This window comes from Dendropsophus ebraccatus, chromosome 9 (genome assembly GCF_027789765.1).
Source record: "Dendropsophus ebraccatus isolate aDenEbr1 chromosome 9, aDenEbr1.pat, whole genome shotgun sequence".
NCBI lineage: Eukaryota > Metazoa > Chordata > Amphibia > Anura > Hylidae > Dendropsophus > Dendropsophus ebraccatus.
The window spans coordinates 93,998,394-94,019,779 of NC_091462.1; the positions used below are offsets into that span (position 1 = coordinate 93,998,394).

At 42.4% G+C, this 21,386-nt stretch overlaps 1 protein-coding gene across 1 annotated transcript; it reads right to left on the bottom strand.

Moving 5' to 3' along the window:
• Positions 1 to 7,021: 7,021 nt before the first annotated feature.
• Positions 7,022 to 19,746, bottom strand: LOC138801824 (erythropoietin receptor-like). The gene is made up of 7 exons (XM_069984922.1): positions 19,649 to 19,746; positions 17,009 to 17,181; positions 15,295 to 15,434; positions 12,605 to 12,761; positions 10,845 to 10,956; positions 9,146 to 9,230; positions 7,022 to 7,415 (listed from the first exon to the last, which is right to left on the bottom strand). Exons 1-7 carry the CDS (start codon positions 19,744 to 19,746, stop codon positions 7,032 to 7,034), a joined length of 1,149 nt encoding a protein of 382 aa, XP_069841023.1. The 3' UTR covers positions 7,022 to 7,031.
• Positions 19,747 to 21,386: the final 1,640 nt, after the last annotated feature.

Below are 21,386 nucleotides of genomic sequence, written 5' to 3' on the forward strand. Positions count from 1 at the left end.
CATGCTGCAACACAAAAAAGGGTTTAAAAGCAGAAGACAGATATCTGCTTAACTGCTCTATTAACCTCTGACCTCTGTTCTCCAGCTGTGAAGTAGGAAAGGAAAATGTGTTGAGCTCCGTGCAGAGGTTAGGGGTTATCACTGCATGAGCAGTAAAGCATATATCTTTTTGTCTTCTAAACTTTAGGTCACTTACACGCTGCAGTATATAAGGGGTTAAGCAGAAGGTAGTATGCTCCTGCACCTATGTATTTAACCATAAGGGCTCCTAATGGGCCCTTATAGGTAAAAACAGTGGACTGTCATAGCAAGCAGCCATTGGCTCTCTGCTCTGCCAGTCACTCTTGTGGCTGCAGCCAGGAACATCACAGAGCATATATATATATATACATATGTATGTATATATATATATAGTGCTTCGTCTTGTGTGTAGGGGAGGGGGGCCCCTTAAATGTTTTTGCTATGGGGTCCCGTGAATCCTAGCTACGCCCCTGTGTACAGCATTGCAGCTACATCTGACACCAGTAGATAAAGGACACAATAGCTGCTCCCTGCGGAATGACCTCTTCAAAGGTCACAGAGTACACTCAGTAATGTTTTGTATTCATCTCAAGGAGACAGTCTGTCTATTGTCGTCCATGTCCATGAGGCTTCCTGTAAAGCATGTCCCTTAATGCTGTTAAAAACAGCCCAGGCAATATGGCAGCCCCCATAACAATGTACAAAAAGTGAAATTAAATAAATTACGTCAGAAAATAGAAAAAGATTAGAATAAAGGAACAAATTTTAGTATCTGATTCTAATCAGTAAAAGAAAATCTAGGTGACACATACACATTCCCTTTAACACCTTAATGTTTTTGGCTGCATGCTGTATTTACATCCATGCCAGACATTTACAGTGGTGTGTTTAGAACCTAGTACCTTGTGTCATACATTTATGGTTTGTGGTCCTTAACAGGTTAAAATAAGTCACTTACATCCTTAATCCGTTTCATCGTGTTTTATACCAAGGCCATATCTAGAAACCTAACCTGTAATCATTTTATTACAGACATCTGATGGTTCAGATTCTGAGAAGCATTTTCTGGAGCGGTAAAACTACTGTTCCCTGAATGATACAATAAATGTCTGAAGGGCGGTATTTCATAGAACTCCATAACCTGTACTCCATTAAAGAGTACATGAGTGAAAACCTGTGTGGTAGATGAATCAGAGATAAGTGGAAATGTATCACTGTGATATTACGTCTTGTGCATCAGCATAGAGAGGAGCACAGGGCTGATTGCCTTGGGACCTAGACTTAACACTTCTTTTTAGGTACTCCTTACTGCAAGATATAAGAGACTCTAAAAATTAGAGAGTTACATAATGCAGATTTGTTAATTACTTCTGTTTACAAATCTCAAGTGTTCCAGTACTTATCAGCTGCTGTATGTCTTGCAGGAAGTGGTGTATTCTTTCCAGTCTAACACAGTGCTCTCTGCTGCCACCTCTGTCCATGTTAGGAACTGTCCAGCAAATCCCCATAGAAAACTTCTCCTGCTCTGGACAGTTCCTTGGACATCAACAACACATCACCTGATCTTTAAAGGGGTTATCCAGCGCTACAAAAACATGGCCACTTTCCCCCTACTGTTGTCTCTAGTTTGGGTGGGGTTTTGAAACTCAGTTCCATTGAAGTAAACCTCTCGGAGAGCGGAGAGCATCGGCAGCTCCATTCACTTAACAGCAGGACACTGGGCACGGCGGGATTCCGCGGCCCGTGAACCGGCCCTAAGGGAACAATAGACTTTACATTTGTTCAGCTGTGCAAGCTGACTGGCAATGGCTGCAAACAGAGGTGAAGCACTGGAGAGCTTGTCCTTTAAGGGCACTTCTGTCTAATATAGACTATGGGGGAGATTTATCAAACATGGTGTAAAGGGAAACTGGCTCAGTTGCCCCTAGCAACCAATCAGATTCCACCATTCATTCCTCACAGACTCTTTTGAAAATGAAAGGTGGAATCTGATTGGTTGCCAGGGGCAACTGAGCCAGTTTCACTTTATACCATGTTTGATAAATCTCCCCTTATGAGTTATATAAACAGTTAGTTACAGTGTGTTATGCAAGCAATCAAGTGGTTAGTTCTTAGAGGTACTAAAGTATAAGTAAAGAAAAAAAAAAACTTCGAATTTTTTTTTTTCACCTTACTTTCTAATAAACAAGACTTTAAGGGGTATTCGGCCAGCTATACGAAAAAAAATAGTGAAGGGGTGGCTCCTAAGCCCGTCCCTCTTATTATGCTCTGAGTATATTGAGCCGTGCTCTTACTAAGCCAGGTCTTCAGACTATGTTCCCTCATGCGCCAGGCTTCCAGGGACTCCACGCATCGTACCTCAGATGAATGAAACTTTCTTGGATCTTCTCACCGAATTTTTGGACCCCCAGACGGGCAGCGGGCAATAAGTTGGTTCAGCTAAAGTTTCAGGTGGTGTCGGGCTCATACCGCAACAGCCAAAGGTGAGCAACACAGTCAGTTAAATCGCAGGAATAACGGACGTCATTTTAAATAGAAAAAGCGGAAACCTTTTCTCTCATTTTGACGTTGTGTGAACATAGCCGTACTGAGATGGATGTCATGAGATGGAAGGAGCTGGAGACGAGGAGGACCTCTCTCCAGGCATTTTCCCTTTCTTCTAGGGGTAAGTGCATTATATGCATTAATAACTTAATTACATAGTAATGTACCTTGTCATTTAAAGGGGAACTATCAGCAGGTTAGACAAATCTAACCTGCTGATATGTCCCTACTGCACAGGAGACGCAGAGGAGGAAGGTATGTCTCTTATCTTCCTCCTCAGCGCTGTTCTGGTGCAGTTAGGTGTATGTTTCACGGTCTGGTGAGACTTTTAGGAGCACTGTCCGCCCCTCTAGCACCAATCCAGCCTGCCAGCGGTCGGCCCACTTCATTCATTATCATTACAAAGGGGCGGCCTGGCTGGGGGATCGGTGCTATGGGGGTGGGCAGTGCTCCTAACAGTCTCACCACACCATGGAGCACCAGAACAGCACAGAGGAGGAAGGGAAGGTAAGAGACATTCCTTCCACCTCGGCGTCTCCTGTGCAGTAGGGACATATCGGCAGGTTAGATTCGTCTAACCTGCTGATAGTTCCCCTTTAAAGCAATGAAAAATTCCCATCTACCCCAAATCATAGCAATAAACAGCTCATCCTGCAAAAAAAAAAACAAGCCCTCACACAACTCAGTAGAGGAAAAAATCTTTACGTTTTATGGCAATGCACAACAATTAGTCAGACAATGGTGATGCTGAGCTGTGGGGGCATGGGGACTGGTAAGTATACATTCTTTATTATGTTCCCCTCACCCCCTGCCTGCACTATAGTTTTTGATTTCGCTGGACTTCTCCATGCATATATACATGTCATTTTTACCTCCAACACCATATAAGGGATTCTCCCCGAAAATAAGTTTGTTTTTTATTATATCCCTTTTTGTTTGTTGTATAATACGTTATTTTTAATACATTTATTTTAATAATTATTTTTCAATAAAATAAAGGAAACATTTTCTGGAAATGAAAGAAATAAACGTGCCGCTACCAAAAATTGCTGCCGTGGGAAGAGGGGTTGGAGTTTCTCTATACCTGGGTGAAATTTTCTGGTGAGCTATCTGTGCTCATCAGTGTAAGGATGATAGCGATGTAATGGAAACATGTTCTGTGGTTTCTAGAAACATCTTGTCATATGATCAAGCTGCCGGGATGTTAACCCCATTGATCCCTAGTGAAATGAGCTAATTCACAGTTGCAGTCATACCTAATGAATTTTATATCACCTTAAAAATATTCAATTTACAAAAAATTCCAGCATGGTGAATTGTATGTAGTGTATAGCCATGGCCTTCTCGTAATACGCCATTGCAGATTACAGTTCCATTATTAGCAGGGCAATTCCACACAGATCAAAGCCACAATGGGGAGGATTTTGAATGTATATATTATGTTGTTCCATTCTGTTTTGGGGACATTCCCAGGTTTTCCAGGGGTAGGGATTAACCCTTAGGGGAGACAGCCAGTTTTTATGTTTGCACTTAGTTTTTTCCTCCTTGTGTATAAAAGTCCATAGCACTTGCATTTTTCCACCTACAGACCCAGATGAGCCCTTATTTTTTGCGCCACTAATTGTACCTTGCAATGGCAGATGTAAGTTTTGCCTAAAATATGCTGTGAAACCAGAAAAAAATTGTGTGGTGAAATTGAAAAATTGAAGGAAAAAAAAAACAACACAATTTTTTTTGTTTGGGGAGTTTTTACCTTTGGAATTTTTTTACGCTTACGTCATTTACCGTGCGAGATCGGGAATATGATAATTTAATTGTTCAGGCGATAACACATGTGGCGATACCAAACATTTTGTTTATTTATTTTTATTTATAAAAAGGGGAAAGGGGGTGATTTTGACTTTCATTAGAGGAGGGGATTTTGTATTAATAAATAAACTTTTTTTTTTTACACACATACTAGAAGTCCCCCTGGGGTTAGGGTTATTCCCCCTGGGGGACTTTTAGTATGACTGCTCTGATCTCTCATTGAGATCTATGAAGTATAGTTATACTGCATAGATCAATGAGATCTATGTTCTATTGCTTTTGGCTGCTGCAGCTGAAAGCAATAGAGTGCCGAGCTGGGATCAGCGCCGGTGCAGACCCCGTCCTGAAGCAGATGCGGGGATCGCCCCTCCGCGATCGCGTCGGGTGGGGGGGGGGGGGGCGATCCCCCACTAGACCACCAGGGAAGGCTGACAGCAAGTATTTAGATGCAGTTGTCAGCTTTGACAGCTGCATCTAAATACTTAATCAGATCGTGCCCGCTAATAGCCACATATAGCACCCGGGATTGCAGCCCCCCTCTGAACTCCCCTAGTGGCACCAGGACGTTCAATAATGTCCTGGTGCAGCTAGGGGTTATCCAGTGTTAGAAAAACATGGCCACTTTCTTCCAGAAACAGCACTACTCTTGACTTCAATTTGGGTCAGGTTTTGCATCTCAGCTCCATTAAAGTGAATAAAGATTAAAGGGGTATTAATCCCAAGAGGTAAAAAATTAAATGCTCCCAAACCTTTGAGCTATCTCCCGCCTTTCTAGCTGCCACCATTCCCGAGTTACAAGTTTTATTAAAAGCCAGTCTATATGGAAGATATAGAAAACATACATTTCCCAGCATGCACTGCATCTCAGAGCCAACTGCCAAGTATCCACCTCATTTTGTAGTATCAAATGACAGAAAGAAGCCATGTTTTCTCCCTCTATTTCTATCTTCCTTACATTTATTTTGATATTTCGTCCAGTCCTGAAGGAGGAGAAGAACTTGGGGGAGATTTCTCAAACATGGTGTAAAGTAAATCTGGCTCAGTTGCCCCTAGCAACCAATCAGATTCCACCTTTCATTTTCCAAAGAGTCTGTGAGGAATGAGAAGTGGAATCTGATTGGTTGCTAGGGGCGACTGAGCCAGATTCACTTTACACCATGTTTGATAAATCTCCCCCACTTTATGGGATTCTCACATTCTCACCTGTCTAGGTGAACCTGAGTTCAGAAAAGCTGTATAGATCACTATGCAACATGGCATTGGCCACAACATAGCCACACGGTGGCAGGGACTGTTATAAAACATCCATTGAAGATGGATTCCATGCCACTGGATTTAATGGGTGCCTCTTTTGGGACAATCCACAGTGCAATATAATGATCTTTGGTCACTGTGTATGGGGAGAATGGGCGGTGGACAGTAGATATAACTAACGGCTGCAAGATCGTTATTGACGGTGTATGGGGATCTTTATCGTTTTACTTGAAGGTTGTGTAAAAGGAAGCAGAGGATCTTTTTTTTCTTTCAAATCAACTGGTGCCAGACATTTGACATTTACTTCTATAAAAAATTTCAAGTCTTCCAGTACATATCAGCTGCTGTATGTCCTGCAACAAGTGGTGTATTCTTTCCAGTCTGACACAGTGCTCTCTGCTGCCACCTCTGTCCATGTCAGAAACTGTCCAGACATGATTTCTGTAAGACACAAAGACACAGTGACACAATCACACATACACGCGCACTGTAACACACACAGAGGCGCAGTAACAAACACAGTATCGCACTCAGACAACAGAAACTGCAGTTTGCCTGTAACAAGTATACACTCCATTTCCGCCTCTGGCCACTAGGTGTGCTGTGTAAGGAAACAAGCAGAACAGAATGTAAACAAACAGTTTAAGATGTAAATAAAGCTGTATCATGACAGTAGAAGCTGACAGAGGTTGAAAAAGTATATGGAGAGATTTGTCTTGGCAATACAGTCGGATGTTTTTTAGACTAGGTTAATAATCTTGGAAAACCTCTTTAGGGTACGTCCACACGTATCGGATCCGCAGCCCTGCCCAGTAAACTGCACATCCCGCTGCGAGTTTGTCAGCAGCCCGCCCCGTTAACCCCCCGCCGCCGGAGCCTATACTTCACCTGCTCCCCGCTCCGGCTTGGTTCGGGGATTCTCGGCACTTCCCGCTCGGCCAATTAGTGCGCTGCCCCGCAGCAGCTCACTGATTGGCTGAGCGGGATGTGAAGACACCAGGAGCACCGAAGCAAGCCGGAGCGAGGAGCAGAATTATACGTTCCAGCGGCCGGGGGGTTAACGGGGCAGGCTGCTGACAAACTCACAGCGGGATGTGCGTTTGTCTGCCCATAGAGTTAACTGGGCAGGGCTGTGGATCCGGTACGTGTGAACGCAGCCTTAATGTATGTATTGTAAATGTAGCATTTATTGGTCATTGCTTCATAACATGCTCTGGGCTATAGTACACTGTATGAATGGTTACATCAGTTTATTACATAGTATTTCCAATCTAATAAGGCCTAAATCAAGGTCTCTATTGCTCCAAAGTAGTTCCAATACTAAGAAATTTTGCCCATTGGATCTGATTAGTGCTGGTCACATAGTCTTTAAAGTTGAAGATAAAAGATGAGTGAGATCTGAGTTATTCTGTGATTTCTTTTGAATTTGCCATGTAGTTTCCCTCATAGGAAAAATAATCTGTTGAACAATCCAAACTGCAAACAACGTCCTTATCATTCATGATGTCATTGGTAAAACCAGGAAAACTGCCAAAGAACGTGGGATAAATTCCATTTAGAGATGTTTCCTTCTCCACCAGTGGATCAGTGGCAGACATGGATTTGTGGGTGTCATGGCTCATGGAGATGTCCTCCTTCGAGAGAGGAGATTCGAGTTTCACAGGGGTTACGGCTTCTTTCTGGAAGTACAATACAGTGGTGTTGTATAGGTCGGTGTCCTGCGGGAAGCCATGTTTTCTCCCTCCATTCCTATCTTCCTTACATTTATTTGGATATTTCGTCCAGTCCTGAAGGAGGGGAAGAAATACTTTTTTCACATTCTCATCTATCATTTGAGTTCAGAAGACCTGTATAAACCACTATGCAACATGGTTTTGGCCACAACAGAGATTTGCGTACAAACATTGTTGTGTGTATTGTGTGCAGGGCGCTGCACTGTACCTAACGTAAGTAAATGGGGTCACACTGTGGCAGGGACTGTTATAAGATGTCCATTGAAGATGGAATCCATGCAGCTGCTGGGTCGCAATTGCTGCCTCTTTTGGGACTATCCACACAGTGCAATGTCATGATCTTTGGTCAAACAGTCCCAAAAGAGTATACCCCCCATGTAGCCCCACACTTTAAGGCCCTATTCCATGGGCCGACTGACAGGAGCAAAGGAGCGCTATTTATCGTTTGCTCCTGGTTCCCCGCTCGCTGCAGCTATTCCACGTGGCAGCAGCAAGCGGGTGAGTCTGGGGGGGGGGGGGGGCGCGGGGAGGTGCGGATCATCCAGGCTGCCCATAGGATACAGCAGCGTCTGCTGCCGACGCTCCTATTCCACGGAGCAACGGCAGCAGATCGTTGCTGTATCAGTCTTTTGTCCTTCAACATGTTTGAAAGACAAACGACGCAACGATCTATTATGGATTATGGATCTATTTAAAGGGGTTTTCTAGGCTAAATTTATTGATGACCAATCCCCAATAAAGGTAATAAAAAAAAAGCTCAGTTAGATCACCTGTTTGCTAGAGTGCCAGGATTCTGGGTCTTGGTCCCCCACCAATCTGACTTATCCAAGTTTCTGATGTGTTCTCAGCAGGCCTAATAGTGACTATGTTTGGTCATTTTCCTAAATGTATCCCCTTCTCTTTACAGGACTCAAAAATGTTATTGAGGGTGTAGTGAGAGAACTAAGATGGTAGGCCATTTAAAGCACTCAGCATTCAGCAATCATTTAGCAAGAGGGCTATTTAGGTGAAAGATGACCTCCTGTTTAACCCATAAGATGCCACAGTCCCTACTAACTGCAGAGTCTGATGCCCCTATTCCACCGGTCGTTAAGAAGAGCAAACGAGCGCTCTCAGCGCTCGTTTGCTCCTCGTTCCCCGCTGAGGGTGAGTGCGGGAGGGGCGGCGGGGAGCTGCGGGGGGCGGGCCGCTCGGAGGATCGGGGATCGTCCGGGCAGCCCATAGGATACAGCAGCATCTGCTGCCGATGCTCCTATTCAACGGAGCGACGGCAGCAGATAATTGCTGTATCAGTCGCTTGTTTTTCAACATGTTGAAAAACAAGCGACTGCAACGATCAGCCGACATGAACGATGTTGACTGATCGTTGCACTCTATTCCATGGGACGATTATCATTCGTAGCGGCCGATATCGGCAGAATACGAACGACATTCATTCCGTGGAATAGGGCCTTGAGGCATCTAAGTGATTAATCGTCTGTGATTACAGCTATAGATCCATACTCCTAGTAGGCAAAATGGCACAAATGCTTCCTACAAGTACTGAGCTAACTTCCCGAACATTCAGGTTTGGCATTCCAATTTGTGCCAATTGTTCAGGCTACTAGGATTATGGATTCAGCAAGTTCGCTCAACACTACTCCCCACCCTTCTCAGTGGCTACTCTCAAGCTGCTATGTATACATGCATACATATACATTTTTGCTGTATCTAGAGAACATACAGTAGACTGCTTTAGCTTATATGTCTTAGCATGCACACAGCATCACAGTTGTGCATGTTACCTGGAAATTTCCATCATGTATGTGATATAAAGGATGAAAAAAATTAGCTGCTGTTGGAATTTTCTTCAAAAATGTGACATTTATTCTGAAATGCAAAAGAAAACATTTATAATGTAAAAAGAGCTGTGAATGAATATTACTTTTGTTTTAATCTCTTATAGCGGCTGGCCCCCACCAGGCCTTAGTTGCTGCTATAGTTCGGCGATTTCTACAAGCAGCCTGTAGCAATCAAGTGCCAAGAACATGGATCAATGCAGTCTATATGTACTGCATTGATCTCTAGAAGCAATCATGGTATGACTCATAGAAGTCTCCTAGGGGCACTACAAAAGTTTAAGGGTACTATTACACCAACAGACCTGATGACAGATTATCTGCCAAAGATTTGAAGCCAAACCCAGGAACAGACTATAAACAGAGAACAGGTCATAAAGAAAAGACTGGATTTCTCCTCTTTTCAAATCCATTCCTGGGTTTGGCTTCAAATCTTTGGCAGATAATCTGTCGTCAGATCTGTTGGTGTAATAGTACCCTTAGAATCAGTCGAACTCTTAAATTATCACATTCCTGACCTCATGCTGTAAACGACATAAGCGCAAAAGACCTTCAAAGTGCAAAACTGCTGATTTTTAGTCTCATAACACGTGCGTATACTTTTTGATCACATAAAAAGTGATCAAAAAGTATACGCACGTGTAGTAATGGTAAAAAGTACAATTATGGCGCAATAATGATCCCTAAAATAGCCCCATAGACCAAGAAATAAAAGCATTATAAGGGTAAGAATAGAAAATTTTAAACACATTTATTTTTTCTTTTTAAGAGTGGAGAGCAGAGTAGAGCTGAGGCACGCAAGACCTCCCATAGAGATGCTGTCTGCACCCTGAAGCAGGCGGGATTCCACCCATTTGCTCAGTGTGAACATACGCTAAAAATTAGTAAAATAAAATAAAGGTTATATAAATTGGGTATCATTTTAATTGTAGAGGGGTTATTCGCTTTATAGTAAAATAGCTCAGTTTACTGTATTAGTAAGTGTGAAAGCAACTGACAGCAGCTCCCTTTGTACCTCATAGAGCTAACACCAGACTCCCCTCCTCCAGGCTGTGCTGTCCTACTCTTTGCTCAGTCTGTCCATAAGATGGCCGACATGGAGGAGCATGTGACCATGCCCCGCCCCCCCAGTGTCTACCACTGAGCTTGTATATGTCTATGGGCATGGTCACATGCTCCTCCATGTTGGCCATCTTATGGACAGACTCACCACAAAGCAGGGCAGCACAGCTAGAGGGAGGGGAAAAATGAAGAGTGTCCTTACAAGTACAACTAGTGTCACCAAAAAAAATGGTCTGTAGATGAAAAAATGAAGGCACTATGGGTTTGTCAAACCCAGGAAGGGAAAATGAAGGTGCAAAGATTAAAATTGGCCTGGTCATTAAGGGGTTAAAACATTTTTGTTTGCTTCTACCATCAGGAATGTCAGGTGATCCCTTTATACATTAGATTGTTAGTTGCTTCCAACAAAATTTGAATGGCCAGCATGTAATACTAAATGACCCCTGCGTTGGGGCGCTGTATGGCAAGCTACAAAATCCCCAGGCAAAACAGCTAGAGCTGGATTCACAGTGATCAGATCATTTTGGGGGAAGCTATCTATTGTACCCATATCCTTACTCATACCCTTATCCATTTTACATACCTTGAAGATAGGTTGAAGCTTAAAGCCAGAAACAGCAGAATAAGTGTCAGTGTCAGTAGGGTTATTATAGTGATGATATGAATGATGTCTTCTTTTTGTCCTTCTTTCATTACTAAAAAAAAATTAAGGAAAACAAATAAAATACATGTATCATCAATATAGGACAATACAGAAATTATAATACAGTGGTCCCTCAACATACAATATGAATTGGTTCTGGGACGACCATTGTATGTTGAAACCATTGTATGTTAAGACCAAAACTCTATGGAAAATTGGTAATTGGTTCTGAACCCCCCGGAATGTCATCCCAAATTAAGAAAAAATGAAAATTTAAAGGAAAATAAGCAACTAACTAATATGGATTAAGCAAGTCCTTATATACAACAGTCAGAAAGAGCTACTTTCTTTGTAGAAGACGGGAGCGTGTTCAGGGTCCTGTACAGATCACGGGGTCTCAGAAAAATAAAATAAAGCCGCCCTCACCTGGTATCCAAAGGAGCAGCTCATCCTGGCGCAGGTAAAGAACAGCACAGGACATGTAGTATCACACTGTACTAAAGGGAGGGGATACTAGACAGCCAGTCACTATCCACTTCACTAATACTGTGATTTTACCAGTAAAATGGCCACTTTCATTGGTCTAAAGGAACATTGTATGTTAAAAAAAAAAAAATTGTATCTTGAGGTAATTGTAAGTTGAGAGACCACTGTATAGGAAGTAACAACAACAGTATACAACTATGTATTTTTGCCTTTAAAAACGTTTTCAACTCCTATGAAGAAATACCTAACTTGCCAGTTTCCCTAAATAATCTTGCTATTACACTTTACAAAAAAAAAAAAACTAAAAGTTTCCACAATTTATAATCAGGCTGAATGTTTAGTCTTGGTATATTATAAATTGTCCACAAATTTGAAGAATTTATTCAGAGTAATGTATAGAAAATGGAGAACCCCTTTAAGGTTATGGGGCTTAGTGAGACTTGGTGGTCTGGATAAATAATGTGGGGCTGCCTAATTATTTAAGGTTTACCTGTCAGCCCAGAAAACTTTTCAAATGTCATACATGTCCAATGTTTTTATTGATTGGGGTCTTAGTGTTCAGACCCCAAATCAATGACCTGGCCCCAATTAATGTGTATGGGGGTCTCCTGACTCTCCCCCCCCCCCAAGAGATTGAGATAAAGAAGTGATTTCATCCTGTATGATCCTTTGTTCCCATAGGAGATAAGCAGCAGCCACATGTGTGTAACAGCAGCTATTCCCCTCTCCCTGTTAAAAAAAAAATTCCATTTAAAGTGACTGTACCACCAGGCCCAGGCTGAAGCACTGGAGGCAGGCCGACCCACCCTTAGTGGAAGAAAACCCTAGCCCCTCTATGATAGGGTTCCATTGATTCTAATGGAGTCATGTCATGAAGGGGCTGGAGTTTCTTCCCACTAAGGGTGGGTCGGCCTGCCTCCAGTGCTTCAGCCTGGGCCTGGTGGTACAGTCACTTTAAGCTGCCATATCCCTTATCATACTTGCCAACAGTCCCGATTTTGCCAGGAATATTCCACAACCCCCAGCCGCAAATGGGAAAGGCGTGCTACTCTTATCCATAGGCTGTGACTGCTCATTTCAGCTCATTGACATTGAGATGCTGAGCTGTAATACTGGACACATCCTATGGATAAGGGTGGCGCTCTTACTAAAAAAAGCATACGCTATCTATTCTCTAACAACCCCATAACAATGTAATGGAGATAATAAAATACCAGCAATCTTAAGCTCTGCACTCCACTCGCTCCAGCGGCTTCTGTAGTCATGTTGGTTTTCTGTTCTACAGCGAAGCCGGACGTAGTTGGCACCTTCATCTAACTCTGATAGCATAAACTCCATGTATTTGTCATGGACTGTGTTTTTTATCATTTCCTGTAATAAGATAAATGGATGAATGGTATCTGTTGTCACTAAATCAATGAAAAACCTGATCTCCTCATCATAGACGCAGGAGCAGACCCCAATCCTCCAACCCATCACACTAGTACCCCCTTAGGTGAGATGTATGCTCACTTTCCTGCCATCTAGCATTATGGGAGGCCCACAAGTAGAGCTCACAGTATAAGGCTATGTTAGACTCCGGCTGTTCTGTGACCCAGCCATGTCACAGAATGGCCGGTGTCAGTGAAGATCATCCCGGATGATCTTTATTTCTGTTGAATTGGGATGCGGGCGCATCCGTGTGCAGCCGCATCCCAATTAACCATTGAACACAATGGAGAGTGCGGCTGGAGCTGCACTCTCCATTCTGTGACCTGTCAGGCTTGTGCGGCCGCTATTCAATGATCCACTAGGGATCCCGGCCCGAACGTATACTATGTGTACACAATACAGCCTTAATCCCATTGACTGCAGTGCAACGTACGATTCGTATAAATCACGGCCGTTGTTGCAAATCGGGAACAACGGCCGTGATTAATACAAACCTTACGTTGTGTGAACATGGCCTAATGTACATTCCTGTGCTTATAAAGTGCAACTCATACAAATAGTAAAACATAGTCAGGAATTTTCCTCATCTCATTGTCTACTCAGTATTTGGAAAAGCAGAAGTTTTTGCTTCAGAGCTGCTATTCCTACAAAAAGCAAAATGAGTGTTTGTAAATTTTGTCAGCCAAGTTGGTGGCTGTGGAGAGCTATCCTGTCATCCAAGCAGTCACCCAGCATGCTTGCAGATACGTACGAATCACCTCTCTTTTTTTGTGTCTGATTATTATACAAAGGGAACGCCCTTTTTGTGAATAAGATGCCAATGCTAATAAAACTCCTGTAACATTTATATACACATGGGCAAAATTGCTCTAAAAAACTCACCTCAAGTGAGTTTCCATTGATTTCAATAGGAGCTTCCTTGCAGAACCACACTAAAAAGGGGACATGTGTTTATTGATGGGGGATTTTATTTTTAAATCTGATTTAAAAGTTATAAAACCACATGATTTCAAAGGTGGTTTTGACACTTTTTCCACAAGGTTTTTGCATTTATTCCAACTGTAAGGGCCCGTTCACACTGAGTAAAAGTAGCGGACGCCGCTTGAAATTCAGCCTACCACATTGATTCAATGCAAAGCCTCAAGTGCCTTAGCCCAAAGAATTGACATGTCGGCGAAGAGCGGAGGCAAGCGAGGCATCGCATTGTATCAATGTGACAGACTGAATTTCAAGCGGTGTGCGCGGCACAGTCTCCACTTGAAATTCCGCCAGTTTTACTCAGTGTGAACGGACCCTTAGCCCACAAAGAATGTCACCCCCTTTTTGCATTATGACTTCTGTACACAGGTGGAAAGGGTAAAGTTTGCAGTTTTCATACCTTATTTTATATAATGCATCATGGTGCTTTTATCATCTGCGGATTGTGCTACCTGGGCGGGGCTTTGCGGGTGCAACGGCACTTAGCCCCACCCACATCGTAACTTTAACCCCTCCGCACCGTCATCACCGCATAGGCCCCACCCCTCAGCGGCCATTGGAAGGGCCGGCCTAAAGGTATAGGCAAGTTTTCTGTCAGCATTAGAGGAGCAAAACTCCCACCCACCCTCCCTGGTTAAACTTGTGAGGTTGTTTTTGGTTAAAGCATGGGGTGCAGTGGTCTCAGCAGCTGGCGGATGGGGATTAGTCTGGAGTTCGAATTTGTCACAGCAGTTATTGGTGTGGGATGTGGGGGGTCCTTGAAGTTGGAGTGGTACATTGGCACTGGAGATGGAAGAGGGGGAACCAACGACTAGTTCCGGACTCCCTACCTTATGAGGACATGGCGGTCTTTATTGGTAACCAGGTCTGGCTGGTGGGGGTCTTCAGCCCGGGAGTCATCAGGTGACTTTGAGGGCACACAGGGATAGAGGCCTCTGAGCCAAGTGCGATTCAGTTGGAGGTAGAACCCGTGTGTGAGTCGGGAGTGTTTAGGTTGCAGACTGCCTGGTTTGGGGCTTCAAGGACCTCCTTCATGTCTGTAAGAGTTGTTGCTGTTATTGGGGGGACCTCATAGGGTTGATGTCAGGTTAAAATGTTTGTAATTTTATTATATCTTGTTAATAAAAAAAACTGCTGTGGCCGATGCAATCCATGCTGGTGTTGTGTCTTATTATTGGAGAACTCACCAATAGCTAGTCATGTATGCTCACTGTCAGTCAATTAAATTCAATATGTGAGGAACATAAATAGCCCAGTGAGAGCACCTAGCTGTTTCCATATCTCCAGTAGGGCTCCATATTCATATACTGTTCCATACAATTACCGTTTACTGCAGTGGAGAACAGAGGACATGGCTTACCTATTCTAATGACAGGCGGGGGGCTCTGTCTAACATTTCAATTTGTATTGCCAAGGTAAACCTAATAGCATGTATGTGGTTTATTGTCAGCGTACTTTACTGAGCAAACATATGGCAAAAGAGTGTGTTACCTACCTGTCCAGATGCTTCTTTCTTGAGCTGTAATTCATATTGTATCCTGGTATTTCCTCCAAACTCACTATTTCCTCCCCATGTTACATTACATACAGTGTCAGTGCAGTTATAGGAAAGATCAGAAGGTGGATCCAGCTTGACTTAACAAAAAAAATAGAAATAAAAAATGACTATAAAACACAAGGCTTAAAAATACATGTTTTTATTATACTGTAGAAGTCCTTGAATCTTCCTTTTCTGCCACTTCAGGATAAAGACCTTTAGCTATTATTATGGCAGCCATTTTGGCTTTTAAAGGTTGTCACCTCTGCTATCACACACTTCCATGTGTCAGTGTCGGTAAACACTATCAGGCTGGGATGATATGCAGCCACTAGAGATGAGCGTGACTCGAGTCCGCTAGCTCAGCATTTGAATACCGGTGGCTGACAAAGTTGGATGCCGCCCTATGGAGTCATAGGCTATATCCGTGTTTTCCAGGAATCCCTAGGGCGGAATCTGTAGTTATCTTTGCAGTCTGCTTCAGATGGGACCTGTGTAAAACTAGGCATAGGCTATGTTAACACTACGTAAAAGTACGGCCGTTGTTGCCATCAGCAACAACGGCCGTACTTTGCACGGTGTGGAACAATACCTATTGTTCTATGGGATCCCGGCCGGAGCGTACACACATCGTATACGCTCCGGCCAGGATCCCGTGCGGCGCCGCAAAGAACTGACATGTCAGTTTTCTGCGGCCGCAATTCAGTGAATTGCGGCCGTAGGAAACCCTGTCAGTTCACACAATGAAGTTAGCGGCTCCAGACGCTTGCTTCATTGTGTCCTACGGGGAGTTCTGATGCGGGCGTGCGCTGATGCGCCCGCATCAGAACACTACGGCCATAAAGATCATCTTTGTAGAGACCTTTGTAGATGATCTTTGTAGAGACCAGCCGTTTAGTGACCCGGACGGGTCACGGAACGGCCGGTCTCTTACATAGTGTGAACATAGCCTTAGGCTTTATTTACATGTTCCGTAAATGTATCCGTAATTTCAGATCCGCAATTACAAACAAATTTATGAAATATAAATTTATGTACGCATAACTTTATGTGCATGTGCATCCGTAGTTATCCTCAATGCACGGATCTATTTATAGATGAATATTGATCTATTCAGTTCCGGTCCATACTAGGATCTGTTCATTTTTTGCGGCACAGATAACAGTCCCATAACATGTAGGGGTTTGACAAATCTACACAATGTTGCATGGATTACACACATGCCTAGTTGTTACGAGTCCATGATGGGGCCGTGATCTGTGCTGAAGAAAATACTGGCAGGCCTTAGTACGTCTTGTAATTACAGCAATTTCAATAAATGGGTCCATGCAAATTGCAGAAGGTTACGGACTGCCTAGATTCGCTTAGGTTTTCTTGCAACTATAGCCAAGTCTGCTATGGTGTGTCAAAGGCTTTATTCACACACCATGTAATAAAGCTAAAAAAATGTATTTTTAATATATTAATGGGCTCCTTTGAAGTCAACAGGAAAATAATGCCAGTAATTGATTATGGCTGTCCAAATAAAGAACATGGTTTCGTAAATTCCGGCTGTTTTTATTTTATTTTTATTTTTACTCATCAGCCTTATTTAGCTTTTATTTTACTGTATGTGTGAACATAGCCTTTATATCAAATTCAGCACTGCTACCACTATAGGTTTATGACTTACTGTTACAGTGTGGCTTGAATCGTTCGATAGTTGCAAAGTCTTCCACCATTATTTTATATTCATCTATTTCAGTGAAATCCAAGCCGGTTATGTTACATTGGTAGTTGTCATCATTTGTGCTGGATACAAGATTACAGCCAAAGGTTTCATCATCATAGGTATCTATCAAAGTCCTGCAATAAAGTTAGAGAACAATTTGGGAAGAGGGGGAGGGATAAGAAATAAGTAAGAATAAGAATTCAAAAACTTTTAGGCCATGTTCAAACAACGTCAATATGCCGGCCGTTTATATGGAGGGCTGTCAGTTAGCACCAAATACAATTAATATTTGGGCCGTCATTATCAAAAAACAGACGTCTTTTGTCATCAGGACGACGGCTGTCCAAAAAGATGGCCGTAAAACTGGTACCGGTGGATACTGACTCTGTGCTCAATGACAATTGTGCTTGTTTTGTATGTTTTTTTTTTTCACATTACGATATCCCAAACAGGATTACATCTTTGTGTCCATGTTGTTTTGCCTTGTCTTTGAAACTTACTGACTAGGAAAAAAGTACAATTCTCATGGCCATCTATGCTCAATAACATTGGAAAATGTATAGAAACTTGATGTTTTTTAAAGCTTTAATTTGGCACTATTAATACCACTATAAGTGTTAGGCCGGGTTCACACTATTGTATAACATCGGCCGTTCCGCATCCCAATTCACCATATGAATAGCAGCCGCACAAAACTGACATGTCATTTTTTACTGCGGACGCTAACGATCCTGGCTGGAGAGTATACTATGGGGGAGATTTATCAAACATGATGTAAAATGAAACTGGCTCAGTTGCCCCTACCAACCAATCAGATTCCACCTTTCATTCCTCACAGACTCTTTGGAAAATGAAAGGTGGAATCTGATTGGTTGCTAGGGGCAACTGCGCCAGTTTCACTTTACACCATGTTTGATAAATCTCCCCTTATGTTTATACACTGAAGCCGAGATCCCATTTTTGTATTAATCACGCCCGTTGTTGTAATGTGTAACAACAGCCGTGATTAATACAAAAGATACGTTGTGTGAGCATAGCATTATACTGGATTAAAAAAACATGGCTGCTTTCTTCCATAAAAAGTGCCATAACAGCCCAAGGTTAGGTGTCATATCAGCAGAAGTCTGGTGATTTTAAAACCCTGCGGCCGGCATGGGCAGGGGGAAATTTGATCAGGAGTAGGTTCTCACCCCTCCCCGTGCCCATGGTGAGTGGCGAGACCAGCCTCAGGACCCCCACCGATCTCCGAGATCTATGGAGCTGACATGTCGCGACCCAGCTGATGGACTGGCTGCTCAGCCAGAATGCAATTAGTAAAAATTATAAGTCAGAATGTAGTGATCTGTTAACCCCTTGGTGACACATAATGTACATGTTCAGCAAAGCTGTCTGAGCTTTATAGACAGGTGCTGTATATGTACACATGCTTTTACTATTATACTATAGCTCACTACAGTGATGAAGAGTACAGGCTGCTATTAGCAGCCAATACTAACCTTTAATGACCGATATCAGCAATCATGTTAATGTCCGCCATTAACCCTTTGATTATGTTCACACATAGTATTTCTGTCAGTCTTTTGGTCAGTATTTTTTCAACCAAAACGAGTAGTGGGTTGAAAACACAGAAGCTGTGCAAATCTTTCCATCATAGTTCCACACGATTTTGGCTACAAATACTGATGAAAATACTGACAGAAATACTAGCCATAATACTGTGTGTGAACATAACCTTTAAATGGCACAATTATTATTCATTGCGGCATATAAGGGTTTCAGTGATGGAATGACACTTGTCTCTGATCGATTAGCACAGGGTGACTGTGGTGATTGCTTTCCATGGCAGCTATAGGCTTGCTGAAAGCCTCCATGCTGGCCACTCAGTGATCTGCTACTAGGGTCTGTTTCACGCAGATCTCTCTGATCAGTGCTATATAATTGCTATATATAGCATTGATCACTTTTACCTCGAAGTGCACTACGTAAAAACGAATCCCTCACCAAAAAGAAAAAAATAACTTTTGGTACTTTCACCACTAAGTAATAATATTTCAGTTTCACCATATATTTTGTGGTAGAATAAAAGGTATTACTACAAAAGTATAAATGGTCCTGCAAAAAAACTGAGTATTGGGTATCACTGTAATCATAGTGACCCAAAGAAAAAAGAAAACGTAAGTTTTACAGCAAAGTGAACAATGTAAAAATGAAATCCACAATGGTCGGAAAACTGTTTTTTTTTTTCAGTTTTAACTCATAAATAATTTTTGTTGTTTTGTAGTATATTTTATGTTAGGGTTTAAGTTTATTTGTTATTGTGGCAGAGTGCGTTATACCATAGAAAAGCATAAAGTGCACATACATATACAGCACAGTATACTTTTTTAACAAAAGAGCTTATGTATGGCTGATGTCAGTCCGTGGTGTCTTTGGATGTTTTCATCAATCCCAAAATAAACTTATTCTCATTGAGATTTAGGGCCCAAGAGCAAAACTGAGAGTTGGTGTTTAGTATTAGGGGAGTAGAGCACTCACCAAAACCAATGTGATTTTTTGGATAAATGTGGATACTGCAGTAAATCAGAATTGCTCAATACTTACAAATGGAATGGTCCATTTCCAGGGTGTGATCCTTTGTTCCAGATGCAGCTTATACGATGGGCATAATTTGAGTAGCAGTCCGGGTTTTCTAACTTCATTGCTGAATAATAAAATAATTTGTAAATTACATAAATTACACACAGTTGAGCATGGAATACTCATCAATACCAAAGTCACAATCCAATTCCCCTACAGACACGATAGTTTTTAATGCCAACAGATAGATGCCTGTCTCCTCAGATGCAGAGGTCTCCATCAGTGTCTAGAATAAAGGGTTTGTTGATATGGGAAACAAATGACAATCTTACTGTAAGGGTACCCGCATCTGAATTCCCCGCTGCATACAATGGAGCGTGCGGCTGGAGCCGCACGCTCCGTTGTGTGAACTTGTCAGTTTTTTGCAGGGCCCCTAGTGATTCCGGCCATAGGTTGTATCAGTGTTTTCCAGGACTCCCTAGGGCTGCATCCAACTTCTTCAGTTCAGGTTTCCTTTCTCCACTGGCCTTATTAAGGTCTTCTGATTTCCCTTGCATTGACAATGAATAAGAGGTAGAGAAGGAGCAAGGGGAGTCAGTAGCACTCATGTCACATGTATCTCCACCTCACCTCCCATAAATGTACAGAATTTTATCCCATGCAATATTTCCTTGCTTTGACTTATGGCAATTCATTTTAAAAGAAAATCACACATCTTTACATATATTTTCTCTTGATTTTTTTTTAAATATAAAAATGTTCCTGTGTCTAGATATTTATGGTACATACCAGTTATGGCATGGCCCTGATGACATGATTCTTATTGAGTTTGTTCTATTTTAGCTAACAAATCTAAAACCCAGGCCAGCCTCACACATGGTATGTTGGTCAGCATTTTCACCCTTAGGCTAAGATCCCACAATGATCGTTATTAAAGGGGAACTCCAGGTAGAGGTTAAAAAAAAAACTTCTGCAGAAGCATATAGAATTACTTACCTATCCATTCCAGTTTTGAAACTACCAAAAATCCATTTGTTTTGAGGGGGTTTTGTTCTGTTTTGTGTTTCTGCACTTCCTGGTTTATCAGTTGTACACAGTACTACAGGTTCCAGAATACAATGCTTTCCCTTAGCTGTTGATCACAGTCCTCCACCCTGCCTATTCCCCGCCCAAAGCTGTTGCAGAACATCTAGGCTGTGTTCACACATTGCAGTTTCATTGTGTTACTGAATTATTTGCAGTAATTTATGATTTCATTGTGGTCCCATCCACACAGCTTGCTGTATTCTCTACCTGTAACACCACACAGCACACTGTATTCTCTACCTGTAACACCACACAGCACGCTGTATTCTGTACCTGTAACACCACACAGCACACTGTATTCTCTACCTGTAAGACCACACAGCACGCTGTATTCTGTACCTGTAACACCACACAGCACACTGTATTCTCTACCTGTAACACCACACAGCACGCTGTATTCTCTACCTGTAACACCACACAGCACGCTGTATTCTCTACCTGTAACACCACACAGCACGCTGTATTGTCTACCTGTAAAACCACACAGCAAACTATATTCTCTACCTGTAAGACCACACACCACGCTGTATTCTCTACCTGTAACACCACACAGCAAGCTGTATTCTCTACCTGTAACACCACACAGCACGCTGTATTCTCTACCTGTAACACCACACAGCACACTGTATTCTCTACCTGTAACACCACACAGCACTCTGTATTCTCTACCTGTAAC